The sequence below is a fragment of the Dysidea avara genome, chromosome 12 (assembly GCF_963678975.1).
Source record: "Dysidea avara chromosome 12, odDysAvar1.4, whole genome shotgun sequence".
Taxonomy (NCBI): Eukaryota; Metazoa; Porifera; class Demospongiae; order Dictyoceratida; family Dysideidae; genus Dysidea; species Dysidea avara.
Window position 1 is genome coordinate 8,583,438 of NC_089283.1, and position 24,933 is coordinate 8,608,370.

At 38.2% G+C, this 24,933-nt stretch overlaps 2 protein-coding genes across 5 annotated transcripts in view; one reads left to right on the top strand and one right to left on the bottom strand.

Annotated features, from left to right (window-relative positions):
* Positions 1-777: 777 nt before the first annotated feature.
* LOC136240706 (uncharacterized) lies at positions 778-13,525 on the top strand. Its single transcript, XM_066031735.1, has 2 exons — positions 778-1,918; positions 12,454-13,525. The coding sequence occupies exons 1-2, from the start codon at positions 947-949 to the stop codon at positions 13,426-13,428; spliced, it is 1,947 nt and encodes a 648-aa protein (XP_065887807.1). The 5' UTR covers positions 778-946; the 3' UTR covers positions 13,429-13,525.
* A 10,197-nt stretch (positions 13,526-23,722) lies between these two features.
* Positions 23,723-24,933, bottom strand: part of LOC136240705 (gamma-tubulin complex component 3 homolog) — a 21,695-nt gene continuing 20,484 nt past the window's right edge. For all 4 annotated transcript variants that reach the window (XM_066031734.1, XM_066031733.1, XM_066031732.1 and 1 more), the window contains exons 19-21: positions 24,288-24,428; positions 24,041-24,160; positions 23,723-23,988 (exon numbers count right to left, since the gene is read on the bottom strand). In XM_066031734.1, the coding sequence (XP_065887806.1) occupies positions 23,830-23,988; positions 24,041-24,160; positions 24,288-24,428 (420 nt within the window). In that variant the 3' untranslated portion in view covers positions 23,723-23,829. The remainder of the gene's footprint in view (positions 23,989-24,040; positions 24,161-24,287; positions 24,429-24,933) is intronic.

Consider the following 24,933-nt stretch of genomic DNA (forward strand, 5'->3'; position numbering starts at 1 on the left):
AATCTGAGTGATTTTCATTAATTTCATAAAGCATAATTGATTGTTGCCACCAGCAATGATTTTACATTAAAAGGACAACGTAGCATGCTGTCTGCCAGACTATTATACAATATAGGTCATGAGAATTCCATACATTATGCATGCAAATGCCATGCTGCAGCTGGTTGTATCAGCTTAAGTAAGGATTATTACAAATTTTGTACTTCAGTTCAGTAGCCATTCTTTTTTTAAAAAGAAAGACCACCATACTGGTATTGTACTCTATGCTAAGATGTTTTATAGAAAGGTTTTAGCCTATGCCTACACCTACAGAGGATAAATTACCCATTATTGTTATAATGGTTATTGTATGGGTTCTACTATACTGAACCCGCATACAGAGCCGATTGAGGTCAGTTGAACATGGTGTTTTCTGCTGCCAATGGCATGGGACCCATTGCTACTACATTTTACAGATGTTTGGCCTCCCTTTTGTCTAACAAACTACTATAACCAGACGATTCATTGGCTTCATTATCATTTGAGTTTCTCCTTGTTAAGATCAGTGATTATGTGTTTGAGAGGTGCAAGATCTATTTGTGGTAGACCACTGCGTGCTGCTGGCAGTGAACTTTTTCTGGCAGTAAGTGAAGCCAAAATGTAACTTTCTTCAGTTGTTTTTGAAATGTTTTTGTTTGTAAACAATGATAATAAGTCACGTGTTTGAAAGTAAAGAAAAAAATTATTGTTATCATTGACTGGTAGCAGAACTTTGAACTTTGACCCCTGCACCCCAGCACTTGTTTATCAGATGTGCCCCTCCCCTTGGCAGTTTCTGGATCCTCCCCTGCAACTCTAATAACAGATGCTGTAGCTGGCACCGCAAGTCATTGTGATCAGAGTCTGTCTACCAACTCCCTTCTACGTACAGAGTCGAGCCCCTCCCATAAACACTAACAGTTGTAAAATGGATGTAACGCAAGAGAAGAATCGAGGAGAAGGTGTGACAACAGGTATTGACAGTCAATCGACTGCTACTTCCGATCAAATTCCAGAGCTGAATGATGTAACTCTATGCGGAACGATGCTAATCGAGGAGGAACTGGGCAGGGGCGCCTACGGCAAAGTCCATAAAGCCCGATATCAAGAACAAGATAGTGCAGAGCAAATTTATGCTGTCAAAGAAATTCATCCTCTTCTAATTGAAGGAGGTAACGAGGAGGACAAAGAGGAAATCAAAAGAAACTTCGTAAAAGAGTGTCTGTGTTGTAATGCTAACCGTCATCCCAACGTTGTTGGATTTGTGGGCGTGCACTACTATAATCAATCCGGCATACCAATTATGGCGATGGAACTGATGGAGTACAGCCTGACCTCCTTCGTGCAAAAGAACAAGTCACATATTGCCGTTGAAGCAAAAATATCTATCTTGTTCGATGTGTCTTGTGGGCTGGCCTTTCTTCATAGCCGCTCACCACCCATTGTTCATCGTGACCTGTCTTCCAATAACGTGATGTTGACGAGCAAGCTGGTTGCCAAGATAGGAGATCTGGGAGTGGCTAAAGTGATAAGAGCTGAAAGAACTCAGACGAAGAGTAGGCTGACCATAGCTCCAGGAACTAGGGATTTTATGCCACCAGAAACATTAGTGCCTGACCCAGTGTATGGTCTTCCTGTTGATGTGTTTTCCTTTGCTGTAATAATTCTCCATTTGGTCAGTGAAGAATGGCCAAGTCCTGCTGCTCCAAAGATGACAGATCCTCAGACTAAGAAGCTTGTGGCTCTCTCTGAGGTAGGGCGACGTCAGCAATATTTGGACAAGATGATTGGTGGAAATGCTGTTACTGTACTGCGGCAACTGGTGGAGGCATGCTTGAATGATGATCCAATCGAAAGACCCACAATACAAAATGTGAAGGATGTGATTGCACGATTGAAGGTACGTAGGTTGCTTTCTATTGTTATGTGTTTTGTATAAGTAAGCTTGCCCCAATGAAAAGGGATACCGTTTTCCCAGAAATTTTCGTGATACGTAATTTTCACGGTTAGTAAAGCTACTGTGAAATTTTATCATGTGAAAATTTATGTACTGTGTCATTCAACTCACCTTACTAATAAATTAGTATGGTTCTTGGTGTGTGATAGTATTGTAGGCATATGTGGACTCCACACATATGTTTACAAACAGTATCATACATTCCCGATTTTAAAGTGGGCATGGCTCACGAACGAAGCTGGCCTACTGCAAGACTATAGACTACCGGTAGCTATGCCTCGTAGAGAGTTTGCCACTACCGTGTTACTTTGTTCAGACGCACTTTAGCAATCTGTACGATGATTGAAGTAAATATCAATGTAGTAGCTGTGTGGTTGAGAACAAAAATTTTCGAATCAAGCAACAGTAATTCGTGAAATTTAAAACGCAAAAATTCTGGGCTAAGAGGCATCCATGAAATTTAAAACGTGAAAATCCTGACTAAGGACATAACTGTGAAATATACATACTGTGAAAATTTCCGGGTATACGATAGCTGGAGTGGATATCATCACTTAGCAAATTTTACGTATTATTTCCTTTGATGTCTGAGGTTATAGAAACTTGTGGTGGTGGCAGGTTTACTATATAGTTACAGCAGTTCGTCGGTGGTTGTTTACTACATTCATCAAAGGAAAAGTGGCAAAGCCAAAAACAAAAATATCCTTACTGTTAGCTGACTTTCTGTATATAGTACAGTCATTATGTGAGCCAACCTCACACTAATTTCAACAAAAGCAATCTCAACAGATTTTGTTTCCTTATTATGTCCTCAATAACAGAAAGAAAGTCCTAAGGAATCCTCATGGGGGAACAGTGTGAAAATCATTGAAATAAAAACCTACTTTTTTGCTCCTTAATGGTTTGATGTTTTTACAATGTTTATAGTCATATCTCAGCTAGGATACTACTTAGATTAAAACATATTATACCATTAAAAAGCTCTCACAAAGATGAATCTTTTGGTACTAAAATTATTGACTTATGAAAATGTGTTAACGAGTTATAATCAAATATAATTAATAATATACAGTGCTATCAAAGCAAATTCCCTTGTATGACTACTCAAGTGTGTCAATGCCGTTGTCGTGAGATATGTTTGTGCAACCAGTTCCCTTGCAGTTACCACAAGCGGGAGTGCACTCATTATTGTGCTTCTTGCACGAGCATCTTAGAGTACTGCAGTCAGTCTGGCAGTTGCATCTGATCACCTGTAGTAGACGTTCAGGACCAGGAGGTAGCGATGTTTGAAGTGGCACAAACCCTCTTCACACTCTTGCCATCCCCAGTCTCTGGGATGAAGTTCTACAGCTGATCCTTTTCATTCTTGAATTTGAAGGTACACGTGAAGGATGTGGTACTTTGCTGCTGCTGAAGTTAGTGATAAGGATGCACAAAACCATTTATGTCAGAGGGAATCTAGTGTGTCAGTTAACATTCCATTGTAGACTAGTACTAGAGCTTTCTCTCCTGCATCTATCACATCATGTGTGGAGGCTGAATCAGAATGGAATACCTTTGCTTGCTCATGCAACATACTGCTTGCTTTGAACTTGCTAAGGGATGTCCTATTTTCCAGAGACGTGATGTTTCCAAGAATAGCATGGATGAAGAGGATGTCGTTACAGATGTCTTGACCAAGCTTTTCTTTTGCGGCTCTGATGTTCCAGATGTGAAGCTTTTTAGTGTTTTTCTTTGGCTCAAGACGAAAGAAGATGTCATGGTAATCGAGCCTTGTGTGGTAGCAGAACAGAACAATGAGATCAGTGTCTTTATCAACTAGCACAGTGGTACTGGTGGTAACAGATTGAACACCTTTCTGAACAATCAAAAGATCAGCATCTCCTGGTGCATGGTAAGTTTTGTAGTTACTTTTGTACTCAGCATGAAAATAGATTGCTGCTCATTTGTTCGGTCGGACAAAAACTGGTCCTTCTTCATTGTGGTGGTCATGTTAGCAGCAACTGTCACAGTTGCACCAGCCTTTCCTTTTGACTGCCTCTGATGTGTCATATCTTTTGTGTTCATATTTTCATAGCTATCAAATACAACTATGGCATCCTTGTACTTTCTTGCTACATATTCTGTGTACTGGTGGCAGATATCTCCATGTGTAGAACTGTGAGACCTTGCATGGGATGCATTGTAGAAGTGTTCCACCATCCAGGATATACTGAATGCTATCATCTGGGTGGGATATCTGCTAGGACACCACTTTCACAAATCTTCTATATTGCATCAGCAAGTGCTGGCTAACTTCTACACAACTCATGTTTGAAGGCTAACTCCAGATCATCTGATGATTACATGACAGTAGTAAGTCTCTGATCTGAAAGAGGAGCAGTGGATCAACCTGAATCTCTCCAAAGATGACCAAAGATCTCTCCTTAGATGACAAAAATACAGGCCTGCCATTGCTTGATGTGCGTGGCATTGGCTCCTCTTGGTTGGTGTCTTTTGCTATTTGGTGTGGGTTGCAGTATTTGTGGCAACATTGCTGATGTACTACTTCCCCAGGAATAGTACAAATGCTATCATTTCTGGAAATACTGACCTGGTTGATGGTTGAACTACCCTTTGCTGTTAGAGTAGAAGATGGGACACCTGTATCTGCAGAAGTCTTGTAGATGGTGCACAATACAGGTTGTGCATCCATTGCTGGAAGAAGAATTGAGAATATTTGAGTGAGCTGGAATACGGAATGATCAACTTACCTTTATCTAAAGTTCCCTGGTTCATTCCTGGGTTTCAGCACCTAATGTCAAGATTGACAAAGTTTGCCCTGGCTTGTTCAGTTAGTTGGTTAGTACTCTTCTCATGCTATCACCATTTCACCAACATTAAAAAACCACTACAACTACTCTGCCTTATGTACCATATACCATACAATGTTGGGCCTGATCATTCTCATTGGTAGATGCAATATTTTGCGCATCCACAACATAACCTTTCTCCTGCTGGTTGAAAACTCTCAAGCTCACTATAGTACTCTGTAGCATGCAAAAACATACATAAAGGCACTACTACAGTAGTTACAGTTGCAAAACATGTACATGTACAAAGAGTGAGCAAATCCAGGATATATTTAATTATAATCCATTAACCCATTTTCATAAGGCGATAATTTTAGTACCAAAAGATTCATCTTTGTGAGAGCTTTTTAATGGTATAATAAGTTTTGATATACAGTGGAACCTCGATTATCTGAACTAATTGGGGGGAAGGGTGTTCAGATAATCGAAAGTACGTAAGATCGAATATCTATACATTTATATACTGAGCTTTGCTCAACTACTCTAATAAAGCATACACTTTTTGACAAAATATCCTAATTGAGCAGTTGATTTGGTGTTCGGATAATCGAGAGTTCGGATAATCGGTGTTCGGATAATTGAGGTTCCACTGTAAGTAGTATCCTAGCTGAGATATGACTATAAACACTGTAAAAACATCAAACCATTAAGGAGCAAAAAAGTGGGTTTTTTATTTCAATGATTTTCACACTGTTCCCCCACAAGGATTCCTTAGGACTTTTTTTCTGTCATTGAGGACATAATAAAGAAACAAAATCTGTTGAGTTTGCTTTTGTTGCAATTAGTGTGATGTTGACCCAATATTCTTGGTAAAATGCCTGTACTAATAAGACAAGCATCATTAGCATTCAGATCTCACACCAGTGCAGTGGTACTGACATGATCAACTCAACTTGCAGATAAATAAATCCCAATGCTAGCACACACTTTCTCTCATTCTTCTGGAAATTAATTTTCTAAAACACTTAGAATGGGCCAACATTGGAATCTACGTTATTTAGAGCCCCTTAGACAATGTGGGCTTGGCTACCCATAATTAATTACCTTGACCTGCAATTAAGTTTTGTGGGTAGCCTCACTCGCATCATCCTCGGGTCTCTAAATAACGTAAAAATCTTGTCGGCTCATTCTAACTAATACTTAGCAAAAGCGACTAAGATCCTGTCTAGCATGGTATTTGAGTGCACACAGGTGTGTACTGTGTAGAGCCACTGTACAGGCTATATAAAAATAATAGTTCAGCAGGAGGGTAGCTGGAAACCCTGCCCCATCAACAATTGTGCACTATAATAAACATCAAGATCAAGAATTCGAGATCCCCTAATAGAGCAGTCACTTCTAATACAACAGTCAAATAAAATTGTGAAAGCCCATGCTGAAATCGTTCTCAGATTCTATCTCAGAGGGTCTACTTTTTTAAAATTTCCTAGGCGGCATGCCTCCAGACTCCACTAGATTGGCATACTTTGCATGCTAGAGTGCTTTGCATACTAAGGTATAGAGCTGTACTGATAATTGGATCGGCCAAAATATCGGCCACCGATATGGCAATTTTTACCAATATCGGCATCGGTACAGAACAGTACGAGGACCGATATTTATACAGCAATAGTTTGTACATAAACGGATTATAATATTGGTTTTCTACGTTATCCATGTGGCTGTTCAGTAGCAGTGACTTATTGTTCACTGGACAGCAAGCGCTACACTACGAGAAGCCATACAAATACATGCGATTCTTGTGTTTGTTGCTGGAAAGCTTATCAGTTTTAAATAAATGAACCAGTTATATATAGTACCTTTGTAATAAAAGAACAGTCACAAGAAAACCTACTGTACCAGCCTTCACACAAGCCAATAAAATGCGGAGTAATGCAGAAATATCCATTTAAGGCTCCATGGGAGTATGCTTAAAAATGTTTGTGGGTGCCTAATTGTCTGGATTGCACAATAGAAACCCAAGCCACTATTACCACAGGCGTAGAGTGAGCAATGAATATATCCACATGTTGTTGTAGAGTAGGTAACTGTACACTTTTGCATAGATTAACTATGACTTTTGTTTGTAATGCAAATATCGGATCGACTATCGGTTATTGGCTTCTTTTGGTGGCATCCATATCGGATATCGGTACATGCCAAAATCCCATATCGGTACAGCTCTACTAAGGTGTGCCCGTAGTGTCATTTCATTTTGACCCCACTTTCCAAAAGTCTGGATCTGCCCCTACTCACTAATATGCTTATGTTTAATACAAATTTCAGGAATAATTGAATAATGTTGAATAATAAAATAATTTCCAGACAGTATAATTGGAAGCCCAAAAATCCAGCCTAGGTGTATCTATAGTCAAATAGTAGAATTATGAGGAGCTATCTCTGTGTATTTACTACAGTAAGGATAGTTGGTGAGAAGAGCTCTAGAAAGAATCTGAAGTAGGAATACGCGTAAACCCTATAAAAAATTAATGGCAATCAAGGTGGCAACAAATTAGCACTATAGAGTGAACCTGAAATCACACCCTGGACATGGAGAAAGAAGTTGATACAACTTGCTAGCAAGTATAGCATAGCACTGTGGTCCGTTTGAGCCTTGTTACAACATCAGACAAGTTTTCTTTGTGTTCCATTCCATGAAAACTATAGAATAAGTTGTTACCATGCCATGGTTATAGACAATACATTGATGTTAACCTTGATGATTATGGAGTCTGATAGTATGCATTACTAGTCTACTCCATAAAATATATTACTATATATGACAAAGGGAAAACTGAGGGTGGCCCCAGACTACAGTGTATATGCAATGTTCCGGTCATATAATATACAAAAGTTTGGCCATGACTAAACAGAACTTCAGTCAGAAATCAGACTCATGTATGCCTCTGATTCATGCAACTAAAACTTGCTTTGTTCCTTTCATCATGGTCACCTCCTTTACTAGTCAACAGTCTTCAATGTTTTTTTTTACAATAGCAATGCATAGCCTTATATCATCAATGGACATTGACATTCTGACTCTGTCATGCTTTGTGGGAAAGCATTTACAGATGAAATATATAATCACAGGAAGATTGATATAATTATTTCTAATAAAGTGGTCAAAGCCAGCCGCTTTAACGCTAAGTAGCGTAGGTCGCCATTTATCGCAACGGATTTCAACAAGCGCTCATATTTACTCATCACAACAACATACAGACTTCCAGTTTGGACTATTCGACAGAGCGGCTCATGGTCTCTTTGGGTACCAAGTCATAAGTAAACCACACGAACACACTGACAGTTATGGGCTAAACCACAAACCTCATTGTTTGCCATATCTCGAACACACTGGTTCGTATTATCGAAAAGCAGTACTTCACTCAATGACCAAATTTTGATCAGTTCGCACATTCCAATGAATTACTCACTAGGGAATCACCCTGCCACTTTGAGGTTTCTATGGGATATCCAACTACCAGATAAAAATCTGCAACCAAAATTTTACGGAGATTGAATGCACCGTTTACAAGTTGACTGAAACAATGGTTGTTATAGGTGCTACCATTTGCTCATAACTTGAAGCCTCCTGGCTTGATTTACTTAAAATTTGGGACTCAGAAAGAACAAAGATCATCCCATCGAATGGTCCAAACCGGCAGAAGTATGTGCATTGTTGTGGTGAGAAGTTACAGGTGTTTGTTAAGATAATTATAATTTTGTTTGCTTCATGCCACCGCATATCAACTAAAGCCTCACCAATAGAAACTACAGAAGGATACTATTGTAAATGTTGTATTGTTGGCTGCTACAGCTCAGTAAGTCTTTAGTTAGCCTTTATCCGCCTTCATCTGTTGTGTAGCTCACTTAGTGTATTAAGTTTGATAATATATACCGTTCGATAATAGGCAACTTACGTTATAAAAAGAGTCAAAATGTTGTTATATGAAACAGCAGCAGTGTTAGTCTACAGCTCCTTTTAATATCTGACTATTGTATTAGTGTTTCGATTGCTTTATTAAAGTAATTCAATACTCCTATGATGATTTTAAAATATGCAACAGGATACAAGTATCACCTGCAGAAGCAGTGGATGTCCATCAAATTTATGCATTAATCAATATGCTTACACAAATAACTTCAAACATATTGAATAGGTTAGCAAAAGTGTCAAGCATTATACTAGAATCATAGGGATGATATTCAAAATTGTATGTAATAGAGTGTGCAACATACATGCCAAATTCAAAGTTTACGATGAGTACAGTTATATCTTTAAAAGCACGTATTTTTTGTTTCGTTACTTTTTGTATTACACTTAAGACTAATAGAGTGGTCACATACAGTACTCTAAAACAACAATCAACTAATACACTCTAATACAGCAATCAGCTAGGATATAATCTTGGATATGAATCATAATTTGAGTATAATAGGCTGAAGGTTGTTCAAAAGCATTAATAGGTAATTAGATCACGTTTATTAATTGATGGGCCACCTTCTGGTGAGCAGCATGCATAACCGGATTTGCAAAATGGGATCTTCCACACAACCAAATAACTAACTTTGATGATTCGTAGCTTCAGATTGGAAAAAGCTATTGGCTCAAATTTGGTCAGTGGTAAGTAAGCACCAACTGAGATTAATGAATGGAGAAAATTGTAAGCTTATCTTGAACACTAAGTTATGTATGGTCTTCCGAATTCATAGAATTGGATATCTGTAGAAGACCCCTTTTCGCAAATCTGGCAACTAATGAAGACTGCTGTGGCAAGAAAAACACCTGCATGGTAAGTCTGAAACATAGTGCCAAAAAATTGTGGCCTTTTGACCTTGCGTAAATGTTTGAATTATGATTGTAGCTCCGGAAAGTAGACTTGCCAGTTCTGCAGGAAAAAAATGAATATATAGTCCTTTATTGCAGCAATCCAGTTTTAGAAAAGCATTAATTTGATTTCATGTGTGGAAGCCAAACTATTGGCTATTTCAGATCCAATCACACATATGGTTATTCTTGCACAACCATGCATGCAGAAAATAACTTTGAACAAAGCAAAATAGCCACACAGTGCTCGCCAGTAATCAATGGTTGTGGCACATGTTGTATAAATAGGTTCTTGAACACTGGATGATTTTTAAGTATACAATAAAAGCAGTGTCTTAGCCTGTGAGATATATGGATATCATGTGACTGCTTGAATATGTCAGTATGTGATACCTGACTACATAAACTAATCAGGCCCTTCAATTCAAATTCAGTTGTATACCTTACAACGGGAAGGATTCATGGAAAATATTCATGAATGATCTACTAGTTCCTCATTCGCGAGAAGATGTTTGCGATTTATTGCATAAAGTAATTATTAATTGGGCACGTGCCCACAATGGACTAATCTTTTTTTTCTATGGATAGGGAATGCTCGACTACGTGGTTGACTCTGACATGTTGCGTACTACGTATACTAGTAGCCATGCATGATCGCTGTTTTGGTGGAGAAGTAGACATTCACGATAACGAGTGCAGACGATAGGCACGCCCTTGGGGGCAGCACTAAAACCGAGTCTAAGACACGCCATTCCAGCACAGTGAATCGCTGGGCTGCAATATATATTTGCCCCATTTAGTAGCACTGATTTTTCCACTGTCACTGAAGTTTGCATCTCTGTTCAAATCACACGTACGCCACTGTTCTGTGCCTCACTGGCTACACCGTCACACATAGCAGTTTAGCGAGTAGCACGGTGAGTAGCTACCCGCTTATGCACTCATTACATGAATGCTACAAACCTACATCAACTGATCCATGAAAAAAACTTTTTTAATTGTAGGAAAAATTTTGCAGGATAACATTCACAAATTTACCTAAAATCATGAAATTCACGAATGTTTTCTTCCGTGATTCATTCCCGTTATACAGCATATCATGACACAGATCTAGAAAACAGCAAAATTTTATAAATTTCCTACTATATATCAAGCCGCAACATTAAGTATCATGTGTCCTAGGAAATCCTGTGAAGATGCTAGACAGTTTGCAGGAACAAGTCTGTAACTCAAACAGGAACATACCATTGTATATATTTCATTGGAGTTCTCTTGGAATGGAATATCTTCACTCCAAGTCTGTCAATTATTCACCTCCTTTATTTCGAACTTTTATATAGGATAATTTGAATCTATCCAAGTTGTATATTTTAACAGCCCTATAGCAATGAAACATTCTTCTAACAAGATTGAGTGTTGTATTAAAGTGCATGTTTTACCGGAATGATAATACAGTGGAACCTCTCTATTATGGACATTTTGGGACCCTGAATTTTTGGTCACTTTTTGCTATAATATAGAAGTTTTCCTCTTTCAGAGGTAAAAAATGTATTAACCAGACTTGTTGGGACCAAAATTTTTATTCTTATTATGGAGGTTTTTTCTGTTGTGTCCTTAATTCGGGGAGTTTGTTAAGAGAGGTTCCACTGTATACACATTATTCTTACATCTATATCAAAGCAGCCAAACTGTGAAGAAAGGGTGCAGCTCCAGGGTGAAAGTTGTGAAATCAAAGGTGATGGCCAAGAAGTGGCCAACGATGAAATGCCACTTTTAATGATCTCACCATTAAAATGATTGGCATAATAGGCCATTAGAATCATTGCAGTCATTTCTTGGCCACCACCTTTGATTTCATAACTTTTTTCACCCACAGCTTGGCTGACGGTATAGCTATCACTTCTTATTGTACCAATGATAGACTGGCTTTAGGGCTTCCTTTTTACTTCTCTTTACTCTACTAAAAGAAGAATTATAATTTGTATGGTCTGTTTGAATCTGAGGGGGGTTGACCAGAGTATAGAATCTCTGGAAGCAGGGGGTCTGCACCCCCAGAAGTTATAGCTATTTTAGCTTTTCACAATGTCTCAAAGTTCACCAGAATAATTTTATAAGTACAATTTGAAGCATTTCATCTAACACACCAACTGTTTTAGTCAACGGTATCTAAACAGGTTATTTACAGTTAATAAAGACCTCTTTTGGCAAAGCTTTTAACTGTTGATTACAGGATTAATCAACATAACAATTTATAGCATTTGTAAGCAGTACAAAACAGGCTTTAGATAACTGGAAACACTTGCTACAGTGGCAAGATACCAACTTTCAAAGTAAGAGGTCAGTGGTTTGATTTATACTATAGGCAATTCTTTGTTTTTTAAATACTACTTTAGGAACATGTTGTTATGAAACAATTTGACTGCTTTACTAGGGGCTCTATTAACTAGTATATCAATCTTTTTCATGGTTTTCAGCCCCAAGGATAATTTCAGCAAGATATCATTCTGAGGGGCCAGGGGGTAATGGGGGATTACCCCCCTCAGCACTAGCAGACCAAGGGGACCTTAGCCCCCTAGCTCCTCCTTTCTGCCTATGGTTTGAACTACTGTATTTATACTTGTTTTGTAGCTGAGCAGTCTATGGGGTGACATGTAACATAGCTTTTAAAGGGTGATTTGTAATATAACCAAACTCTCTACAGGGTGATTTGTTATGCATAGTTAAACTCCCTACTGCATGGGTAAACGAGAGAGTGTAAAGTTTGGCATTAGTTGTGAACATCTTAAGGGAGATCATGTTATTTAAACAATTTTCTTTTTTAGGAGCTGCCTTCTTTGGCAAAAGCTTTACAATCTAAACAACATTACATGAAATGGGTTCCTTGTTCCGACCTTCCAAGTAGAATTTACAATGCTTCTGTTGCAGTAGATGATAACTATGTCTATGTCAGTGCAGGAAGTGGTCCTGAAGATCAGTCATATGCTGATGTGTACTGTTACAACATCGGTACTGACAAGTGGACCACCCTCTCTCCTCCCGGTCATCATTATGGAGTATTGTATATGGTGGATAAAAGGCTATCTATATTTGGTGGTAGCGACTCAAGTGCCAACAAGTATCTTAAAAAGGTGTCCACTTACAATAGAGACACTAACAGTTGGTCACAGGTGTATCCAGATATGATCCAGGAAAGATTCAAGCCAGGTGTAGTATCTCATGGGGGATATGTCATTATTATGGGCGGGCTTGATAAACCACACAGCTTCCTCAACAGCATTGAAGTAATGAATTGGCAGCAGAAATCACCGTGGAGAAAAGTCTCTACTCGTCTACCTACCCCAATGTGGGCCATCAAACCCACACTTGTTGCAGAGAACATACTCATAGTGGGATATGAGAAAAGAAATAAATGTTTCACTGGGGCTTATCAAATACTGGCTGCTACTGTCACATCCAAGCCAATATCATCTGATCAAGAAGTCAGTGAATGGGAACATCTGGTGCCTGCTCCTCATTACCACACTGCTATTGTCCCCTTCTCCAACCCTCCACTAATTGTTGGTGGTAGCAATAATGATGGGACGTCTTTGACATCAACTATCAGTATGTACGACTCTCCAAATAAGTCATGGACAATGGTCGACTCTCTTAGAAGTGCCAGAGGTTCCGTTGGCATAGGAGCAATTAATAATAACACAATAATTGTGATCGGAGGGACCACTGGTGGAGCAAATGTTGAAGAAGTCAAAGCATGTGCTCTGTCTAAAGTAGAAATAGGACATATTGTACACAATTAGCTGCAAACGTGAGTATGTATGGCTATATATTTTGCTGAATTCCTTGTAACCCATTACTGCATATGCAAATAATCTCAGTATAATTTTGTTATGTTGATTTACAGGGATATGGGGCCATTGGGGGGATTAGAAAAGTACACAGTATTATATAACATCAGTTATAGTGTGGCAACAAAGGTCATGAAAGGTGATAGAGCTGGAGGTCAGTACATGCATAACTTAATGGTATAAGAAGGGCTTTATCACTGTATACATACACAAATTAAATTTACACCAGAATCGATTCAGCTACACTGATTTTGATTTTCACTCATCATAAATGTTTATGACAATAATTATAAGCAGTGAAAATTTTGTTTAAAATTATAAACATATTCCAAATTAAATAAGAAATCATAATTTTGACGTAAAGTGCTGGAAGGAATTTTACACTTGTATAGGAAGCATGATTCCTACATGTGTAGAGCTTTATTGAGAATTTTTGCAGAATTTTGTAGGAAATATTCCCATTTTGTTGAATTTTGTAAGAAAGATTGGTCCTACACATGGCACAAAGTGTAAGACATCTTCTTGCAGTGTAGGAATAATTCCCACAAGTGTAGGAATCATTCCTACTAGTGTTGGAATTGTTCTTACAAATGTAGGCTACACTTGTAGGAATTATTCCTAGACAATATGTCATGTGTAGGAATCTTTCTTACAAAATTCAACAGTGTGGGAATATTTCCTACAAAATTTCTTGATGTTGCCCTACACGTGTAGGAACCATGCTTCTTACACAAAGGTAAAATTTGGTACATCACAGAAAATTTGCTGTGTTTTGAGGAAAAACTTACCACATCTTAAAGTTTTGGTTTCTTATTTAGTTTGGAACATGTTTATAGCTGATGTATGAACTTCACCTGCTTAACTGATTTTGCATTGGTATTCAGTATAACCCAAAACACTGGAAGTTTTTGGAAAATATACAACCTCTGTACATGTCTTCAAGTCAGTATCAGGACCACTTGATGATATACTGGCCAGACTTTGAGACATGAATATATAGATTGGAGGTCCCGACAATATTCCAATTCCACGTAGGATTGGGGACCAGTGGTCCATTTCATGTCTCAGTAGAAGTATTTGGTCATATGCATTGCACATAGTTTGTGTCCTACTCTCACATAGGTGCTGAGCTGTGAGTAACACATCCAGATTATATTATACTATATTGCTTATCCATGTCACAGTACCATGGACATTAATCCCCACTTTATGTAACTATACTATTCAGGGGCGGATCTAGGATTTCAGTAGGGGGGTGCTAACATGGACATTTATATAATGTGGCAAGAAAGGTGATACAACTAGTGTGCAAAGCACTTTCTATCTAGGGGGTCTGGGGACATGCCCCCCACAGGAAAATTTAGCAAATTTGGCCTACTGAGATTGAATTTGGAGTGATTTTGAGTGAAAATGATGCCACTATGTTTATGTGATACCATTATTCCCCTACAGTTTGTCAATATACGTAACTAAAGGTCAGTAGCTAAATTCAATCTTAGACTAACATCTTAAAGAACTAGTAGTGGGTATCAGCTGCACATGATCAAATTTAGTGTTTTGAAGTATTGCATAATTTACAGTCTCATTGCTCAAACTACACTAGCTGCAGCTGTCCAAACAGTAGAGAGGGTAAATGTGAGTGGAGAGGGCAAGTAGACTCACCAGTGTGTGGAGTGCACAATCACATACACTTAGCATGTATAGCATTCTCCAGCTAGAGGGCTCTGGTGGCATACTCCCCTGGGAATTTTTGGAAAATGGCTATCACAAGATTGAATCTAGAAGCTATTTTTAACCAAATGTGGGTACAAGATGAATGATTTCAGTTGGAAGTAATTTTAATTAAAAAACAGAACTATACACTGTTTCTTGTTATTGGAATTTAAGAAAATGTATAATAGTGGCTTGTCAAAGAGAATAAAGAGTGTACAGTTAATTGAATGTGAGAATATTTAAAACACAGGATTGGATCTACTTCATATTTAGCCACTGTTCTGTGGTGCAGGTTGCTATTTCAATCTAACTTTTAAAATGATGGATCCATTCATCACCATAATTGTTTTACAACTAGTCTACAAATACAACTAATTTTTGATCACAACAAACCCCTCACAATGATCATGGCAACATAAATGCTGCAGTATCATTTAAGCTTAAAGTTGAGCTTCAAGGGATTTGATAGTGCAAACTCCAGAAGCTGCTAGATTTAGGTAAATGTAACATGGGATTTGATCAAGTATGAAAAACGAAAACAAACAGCTCTCAGATGTTGCAACCTTGTGAACTTTATAAATGCTATGAAATTCACTATTATATATAAGACTATTGTTTTACTTGTAAGAAAAGCATTTCAACCCAAGAATCAGGTTTGTAGCAGAGCCTAGAAAAACTTTAACTATTTGACAGAAAAAGTTGTTTTCAGAATAGATTTTCAATAATATTAATGATGATTAGTACATTAAAGGTATAAATCTTTTACCTAAAGTGATTGGTATATGGCAGGATGTTTGGTTTAATGGTGAGGGTAGTAGTGCACAGGCCTAGAAGAATAGGTTTAATTTCAGCTTACGCTCTGGTAACTTCTTGAAAATTATAGTTTTAATGATGGATGTTCTATTAGAGTAGTTGACTGTTCTATTAGAGTATTTTGATTCTAGCAGCTTCTAAGTATAATTTAGAACCCTTCTTAGTAATTCTTGGATAAGATTAGCTATTCCCCTTCCTATTTCCATCTTTTTATTGCCCATACATGTGCAACTGCGCCTGTACTACAGCTTCTAGAAGTTTCCTAGCTTGCTCATTGTACAATTTTTTTTGGGGGGGGATGCTTCAGCCCCCAAGCACCCCCCTAAATCCGCCCTTGCTATTCACAGCTGTATATGGTTGAAGTACATGATTTTACAAATACTTGTTCTAAGAAAGTGATTTATTACGCAGCTACCTGCAGGTAGACACTCCAGGCTCATTTCCTGGTTTCATTACACAACTTAACCCTGTAACTGACAATGTACATGCATATGCCACAGTATTAATGGCCAACTAAAACATAATACTTTAGCCTTACATTAGGCTGCATAATATATAGAATCTTCAAATTTTCTTCATGTGTATTTAATGTTCACTGTTTGCAAGAGTGTATGTACAATTCTGAAAGAAGCAATGCAGTGTGCATCACCTGCACAATAATTGTACAACCAAGAATGAGGTACTTTATATAGTCCTCGTCTAGTGAGTTAAAACAATTTTTGTTCTGAAAGTGTCAATAACAAAAGTGGGGAATTGTTCTACTGTAATTCGCTTTATTTTCGTGCAAAAATTTTTCGTGATAAAAATTTTCGTGTAAAAATATTTTCGTATGATTTACGTTAATAACTGCTCTATTAGAGTAGTTCGATCTTGTATAAAATTTTCGTGCACAAATTTTGCATACGAAAATTATTTTACTACGAAAAAAAAGCAAATTACGGTATCATGCACTTGTGGCATCAATCACACTGTTTTGTAATGTTTAACGATTATAAATTATCAATAATGTACGATAGCACTATACTTCTTAAAACAAAGATACGTCTATTGAATTTGGATTAAAGTGGCAATTGTTTGACATTTGTTCATGTTTTAGTAAACCTGATTTGGACCTAGGAGAGACATGGGCAGTCGGTATTTTTTCCCACCTCACTATAGTCATTAAACAGCATGGGTCAACTTTGCTCAATTAGTGGTAGCTAAAAACCACGCAATTATTACTGCATAGAGCAATATAGAATAAGTATAATGAGAAAGGCTGAAATAATGTATTGCAACTACAAAGTAAATAATGCGCATGTACACAAAACCAGAGGAACCAGGAGGGGCCTATATACACTATTTTAAAATGTTGGCTTTCGTAGCACCATACGACTTGATCTGAATTTGGGAGCTGGCTATACACAGCCAATTGCTAGTGGGCACAAGGCTATAATGCTCAACATTCAGTCAATGCCTATAATTATATACGGATTCTGATAAATCAGAGGACGAAGCTGCAGATATCAATGCACTCAGTAAAATCAAAAATAGTATCATGAATTTTATAGAATGCATTTGGGCGAGGTAAGTAATAGCACTCTCTGTATGCTCATAAAAATGCTGAAAATTGTGTCTTAAGGTTATATAATATCTAATCAAAAACAGCCAAGCTGTAAAAAAAGGAGTGCGGCCCTTGAAAAGGCTATGGTGAAAAAAGATGTGAAATCCAAGGTGGCATCCAAGGTGGCGGCCAAGAAATGGCTGTGATGGTAGGTTAATGGTAAAAATTTTAATAACGACAATTCAGGTGAATTTGGTGCCGCTTGGTCAATTGGCACAAAATTCACCTGAATTGTCGTTATTAAAATTTTTACCATTAACCTACCATCACAGCCATTTCTTGGCCGCCACCTTGGATTTCACATCTTTTTTCACCATAGCCTTTTCAAGGGCCGCACTCCTTTTTTTACAGCTTGGCTGTTTTTGATTAGATTTCACTTCTTTTTGTATTTGTATACCCCAAAGCCAGCCTATGGCCAGCTTTGGGGCTTTTTAACCTATATAATTTTCTTTACCACAGGAAATAGAAAAAGATGAAGCAGATTTTATAAATATTTTAACTCATTCTGATTTTATCAGTAAATGTACAAATTATAAATATAATGCAAATATCAAGAGTTCATTATATTATGAACTCTTGCATATATTTATTACATGTCAATTAATCCCCACAGGATAATTTGCAGCTGATCGCTCTACTGGGTGACTTGAAATGTAGCTGAACTCTCTACAGGGTGATCTGCTTGTACATAGATGAACTCTTTACAGGATTCTCTCTACAGGGTGACTTGACTCTAGCTGAACTCTCTGTAGGGTTATCTGTTTGTAGTTGAATTCTCTACGGGGTGATTTGTTTGCAGCTGAACTCTCTACAAGGTAACTTCTTCTAGCTGATCTGTCTACAGGGTGACTTGTTTCTAGCTGGTCTCTCTACAGGGAGATTTGTTTGTAGCTGAATTCTCTACAGGGTGATTTGTTTGCAGCTGAACTCTCTACATGGTGGTAGCTTTGTAGCTGAACTCTCTAAAAGGTGACTTTTTATAGCTGAACTCTCTACAGGGTGATCTTTTCATAGCTGAACTCTCTACAGGATGATTTGTTTGCAGCTGAACTCTCTACATGATGATTTCTTTGTAGCTGAGCTCTCTATAGGTGATTTGTTTGTAGCTGAACTCTCTACAAGGTGATACTTCTAGGTGATCTCTCTGCAGGATGACTTGTTTCTAACTAAACTCTCAACAGGGTGATCTGTTCATAGCTGAACTTTCTACTGGGTGATTTGTTTGCAGCTGAACTCTCTACATGGTGGTTTCTTTGTAGCTGAACTCTCTACAAGGTAACTTCTTCTAGCTGCATTGATCTCTCTACAGGATGACTTGTTTGTAGCTGAACTCTCTACAAGGTGATACTTCTAGGTGATCTCTCTACAGGATGACTTGTTTCTAACTGAACTCTCAACAGGGTGATCTGTTCATAGCTGAACTTTCTACTGGGTGATTTGTTTGCAGCTGAACTCTCTACATGATGGTTTCTTTGTAGCTGAACTCTCTACAAGGTAACTTCTTCTAGCTGAACTCTCTACAGGGTGACTTGGTTCTAGCTGATCTCTCTACAGGGTGATCTGTTCATAGCTGAACTTTCTACAGGGTGATTTGTTTGCAGCTGAACTCTCTGCATGGTAGTTTCTTTGTAGCTGAACTCTCTACAATGTGACTTCTTCTAGCTGATCTCTCTACAGGGTGACCTGAACTCTCTACAGGTGATTTGTTTGCAGCTGAACTCTCTACATGGTGGTTTCTTTGTAGCTGAACTCTCTACAAGGTAACTCTTCTAGCTGATATTTTACAGGGAATATTTGTTTGTAGCTGAGTTCTCTACAGGGTGATTTGTTTGCCGCTGAACTCTCTACATGGGAGTTTCATTGTAGCTGAACTCTCTACAATGTGACTTCTTCTAGCTGAACTCTCTACAGGGTGACTTGTTTGTAGCTGATCTCTCTACAGGGGGACTTGTTTCTAGCTGAACTCTCTACAGGTGATTTGTTTGCAGCTGAACTCTACATGGTGGTTGCTTGTAGCTGAACTCTCTAAAAGGTGACTTCTTCTAGCTGAACTCTCTACAGGGTGATCTTTTCATAGCTGAATTCTCTACAGGATGATTTGTTTGCAGCTGAACTCTCTACATGATGATTTCTTTGTAGTTGAACTCTCTACAGGGTGATTTGTTTGTAGCTGAACTCCCTACAAGGTAACTTCTTCTAGCTAATCTTTCTACAGGCGGTTTGTTTGTAGCTGAGTTCTCTACAGGGTATTTGTTTGCAGCTGAACTCTCTACATGGTAGTTTCTTTGTAGCTGAACTCTCTACAATGTGACTTCTTCTAGCTGAACTCTCTACAGGGTGACTTGTTTCTAGCTGATCTCTCTACAGGGTGACTTGTTTCTAGCTGAACTCTCTACAGGTGATTTGTTTGCAGCTGAACTCTCTACATGGTGGTTTCTTTGTAGCTGAACTCTCTACAAGGTAACTTCTTCTAGCTGATCTTTCTACAGGGTGATTTGTTTGTAGCTGAATTCTCTACAAGGTGATTTATTTGCAGCTGAACTCTCTACAAGGTGACTTCTTCTAGCTGAACTCTCTACAGAGTGATTGATTTTTTTTTGCAGCTGAACTCTCTACATGGTGGTTTCTTTGTAACTGAACTCTCTACAGGGTGATTTGTTTGTAGCTGAACTCTCTACAGGGTGATCTGTTTGTAGCTGAACTCCCTACAAGGTAACTTCTTCTAGCTGATCTCTCTATAGGGCATATTTGTTTGTAGCTGAGTTCTCTACAGGGTGTTTGTTTGCAGCTGAACTCTCTACATGGTAGTTTCTTTGTAGCTGAGCTCTCTCCGATGTGACTTCTTCTAGCTGAACTCTCTACAGGGTGACTTGTTTGTAGCTGATCTCTCTACAGGGTGACTTGTTTCTAGCTGAACTCTCTACAGATGATTTGTTTGCAGCTGAACTCTCTACGTGGTGGTTTCTTTGTAGCTGAACTCTCTACAAGGTAACTTCATCTAGCTGATCTTTCTCCAGGGTGATTTGTTTGTAGCTGAATTCTCTACAAGGTGATTTATTTGCAGCTGAACTCTCTACAAGGTGACTTCTTCTAGCTGAACTCTCTACAGAGTGATTGATTTTTTTGCAGCTGAACTCTCTACATGGTGATTTGTTTGTAGCTGAACTCTCTACAGGGTGATCTGTTCGTAGCTGAACTCCCTACAAGGTAACTCTTCTAGCTGATCTTTCTACAGGGAATATTTGTTTGTAGCTGAGTTCTCTACAGGGTGATTTGTTTGCAGCTGAACTCTCTACTTGGTAGTTTCTTTGTAGCTGAACTCTCTACAAAGTGACTTCTTCTAGCTGATCTCTCTACAAGATGACTTGTTTCTAACTGAACTCTCTACAGTGTGATTTGTTTGTAGCTGAACTCTCTACAGGGTGATTTGTTTGTAGCTGAACTCTCTACAGGGTGATCTGTTCGTAGCTGAATTCCCTACGAGGTAACTTCTTCTAGCTGATCTCTCTACAAGATGACTTGTTTCTAACTGAACTCTCTACCAGTGTGCGAAATAACTTTTCAGACGTGTCCTGTCGTACTGTCAGGGCATTGTGAAATTTGAGTGGACATCAAGCAATTTGACCGGACATTTTAACTTCTATTGTTTCTCCTTTCCTGTGTTTCTACCACTTGTATGTTTGTTTCAAACATTGGAGCCTGCACCAATGTACTGTAGAGCTGATTAGCTACTGGCCACATGAAAGGGCTTCTATGGAATCAATTGGGCCTTTGTAGGAAAAGAGTTATGAGGACTTCAGTCAAAGCCTTCTGCTTGTCTTGGAATGATATAGTTACCCTGTATATGGTCAAACTTAGCTTAGGCTTAGAATATATAGTGGCTCTATCACAGATGCATTGTTCATTCTAGCCTTAAAATCCGGTTGTGCTGATATCATAAATACCACAAGTGAAAGTACTAATGGCAATCAGATTATAAATACATTTTACTACTGAAGTGCATGTGACTGATACAGTAGGCTGGCACAACATAGTAAACTGTTAACCTCAGAGGTAAACTTGGGCATGCCTTTGTGGTCAGTACAAGCCAACAACACACATCTTAATTACATGTCAATACCATCATGTCTGGCCTCCCTCCTAGCCCAATCCTAACACTATAAACTTTGAAAGGACAGTATTTCCGGACAAATTCAATTATAGGCAGACACCTGGTGTAATTGACCGGAAATTGTCCAGTGACCGACCGTTATTTCGCACACTGCTCTACAGTGTGATCTGTTCATAGCGGAACTTTCTACTGGGTCATTTGTTTGCAGCTGAACTCTTTGCATGATTGTTTCTTTGTAACTAAACTCTCTACAAGGTAACTTCTTCTAGCTGATCTCTCTACAGGGCAATTTGTTTGAGCTGAACTCTCTACATGATGGTTTCTTTGTAGCTGAACTCTCTATTAGGTACCTTCTTCTGGCTGATCTGACTACAGGGTGACTTGTTTGTAGCTGAATTCCCTACAGAATAACTTGCAATGTATTATAATTGAGTAAATTATAAATTAGCTGAATGCTTTATTAGGGTGACTGTTCTATTAGAGTATCTCGATCTCGCATTTGTTACATGTAGTTGTCTTTCGAATCATAACTCAGTGGTTTGTAATCCGATTCTTCTGTACTACTGCAAGGACTTTCTATGATGGTTATTCCAGCTACATACTGATTTTCAACTCGTTGCTCTAAGCGGTTTGCCTGGTAGACACGAAAACTAATAGTTTTTTTATTCATAAAAATCGATCGCGTAATTTTGACACAGGTCGGGTTTTGTGTCATATCTCCATGGTCTTTATCCCGATTCCTTTCAAACCACAAAAAGGCACTCCTACGATGGTTGCTCCATCTACATATCAATTTTCAAGTGATTCTTCAAAGGAGTTTACCCTGTAGGCGTGATAGACCTTCGACCTTATTTTACGCAAATAATCGGTCATAACTCCGTGAATGTTCATCGCATTCCTACCAAAGTTGGTACAGAGATCCGCCTTAATGAGCCCTTTAAGTGTGCCAAATTTCAGTCCGATCCGAGCACGCATTCGTGTTTTATGGCGGATTTTGCGAAATGAAGAATAAGTAGAAGAAAAAAACGAAGAAATTAAAACGAAATTTTGTTCGCTCGTATCTCGGAAATGGCTGGAGCGATTTTCTTCAAATTTGGTGTGTAGACTCCCCTAGCTGGCCGGCACGTCTGTAGCAAATTTGGTTCCAATCGGATAAGGGATCACAGAGCTACATAGGTGTGAAAATTGCGTTTTCTTTCTTCCTGTTAATATACTCACGGGTGGCACGCCGGCTTCTTGGGCCGCATGACACACTACCGTGTGTCTTGATACCACAGTTTTATACTTAGCAACCTGCTTCTGGCTTTCCTAATAGCATAAAATCCTTAAATCTCACTAAGAGAAGGTTCTCTAATATGATTGGAGACCTCCTATATAGCAGATAGGTATCTGTATATCTCCAGTTGAGGTAGTCAACAGTCAACACACAGTACACCGCATTAATGATCACTGATATGCCGAGTAGCATTGCAGATCCCACAATTGATCACTGATCTGCTATGCCTCCCTCAGGGGGCAGAGCAGATCAGTGAGCTTTCTTTTATAGATAACATGTGTTTGATGAAGGGTTTGGAACTTTTGTCATTCATCGAGGGGGAAATTTCAAGCCAGATGATCCCATTTGGGATTTGAATTCTAACAGGACTATCACTCCAATAGACATGCATATATATTCCAGACAGTTGTTTCTTCAAGCAGTGCATGACACCTATACAGCAAACTAGACTGCTACCTTCTACTTTGTGTATACACAAAACAAGTAAGTTCCACATTACTATATGCATTGAAATAGCATTTGTCAGTTTTGGGTGCTTTATACCTTCCCTAACGAAAGTCTCCTGATTGCTGTATTGCAATTCAAGCAACCTTGTAGTTAGGCCACTTCATGTCATGTTTCAGATCACGAAAATTACAATTTGGGTGGGTGGCTGGTTCATTGTTCATGACTGCTTTACTAATGTTAATGAGCTGGTTGCATGCCCATCTTCTCTATATAAGCCTATAGCTATTATAATTTATTTATGATACAAATTTAAAGACATGTGAATTATTTTTTAATTTTTTTTCTTTCTAAATAGTTTATCACTGTTTTTCAAATTCAAAGACATGTGAATTATTTTTTACTGGATTTCTTTTTGCTAAATGGTTTATCACTGCTTTTTTTTTCAGCCAACATTTTGTAGTGTTCATTGAAATCAAGTCGTGAGCTAAGAAATCTCAGGCTCTGATCTACGTGGACTTTCAACTGAGAAATAAATTCTTCAACCATATCCTATGGGGAGTAATCATGGTGATACTACGATCATGGAGGACAGATATAATACCTGATAGTTTCTCTGTAACACTGTAAACTGGGAACGATAACTTGCTACAGACTTGCGGACAAACAGAGCTCTCCTCTCATACTCTGCATCAGCTTCTGTACCAGTAATCCCCCAGCTGCCCTGCATGTTGCAATACAGTCAGAATAAAATAAGATATACTGTACGATATCACATCACAATTTTACAGACAATGTAAACGTAACAATAAGGTCTTCTCTAACTTGCTAAGTAGGTTTATACTCCATACCTGTTTAGTACGGGTATCGCCAGCACTACTGTACTGTTGCCGTAGCTCCACTTCTTGTAAACACTCAGTGTACATACGAGACTGTTTTGCCTGGGACTCCACAATAATGTCAAAGATTGCTCTTAATTGAGTTAATAAAGTCTAAAGAAAATAAATAATAATATAACAACTAACTTTCGATGGCATATTCTACAAGACCATTATTACCACCTAGTACACATACTTGGATAGTGGAAGTGGTGCAGAAAAGAATAAAACAGTTTTAGAAGACTACCACTTTAAAAGCTTATATTTTCATAGTTTACGAAAATTTCTATATCTCAATAAATGAGCTTTTAAAAATGTTTTCGCAAATGACTAGTGAAGCTAAAAACCTTCCAAATTTGTTCCTTAAAATTTCTAGTTGTATTATAGAATGTTCAAATACTCTAACAAAACAATCACTGGGTGTAGGGCATTTAGTTAACAAGATTGCTTGTGCTACCCCAAATGACTACCACATTGCTTTCTCAAAATGTGAGATTTCAGATACATATGGTATAAACTCCATACAAAATTTCAGAAATTCAGCAATAGGATCTAGCGTCATAATCAACTAGTTGCTAGTAATGTCAATGAAAGTGAAAAAGAATGCTAACCAACTTAC

What these genes read in the sequence shown, in the direction of transcription:
- LOC136240706 (XM_066031735.1), top strand. Translation starts at nt 947, where the DNA reads ATGGATGTAACGCAAGAGAAGAATCGAGGAGAAGGTGTGACAACAGGT. An exon ending in ATGTGATTGCACGATTGAAG is followed by an intron (nt 1,919 to 12,453) that starts GTACGTAGGTTG and finishes TTTCTTTTTTAG; the next exon opens with GAGCTGCCTTCTTTGGCAAA.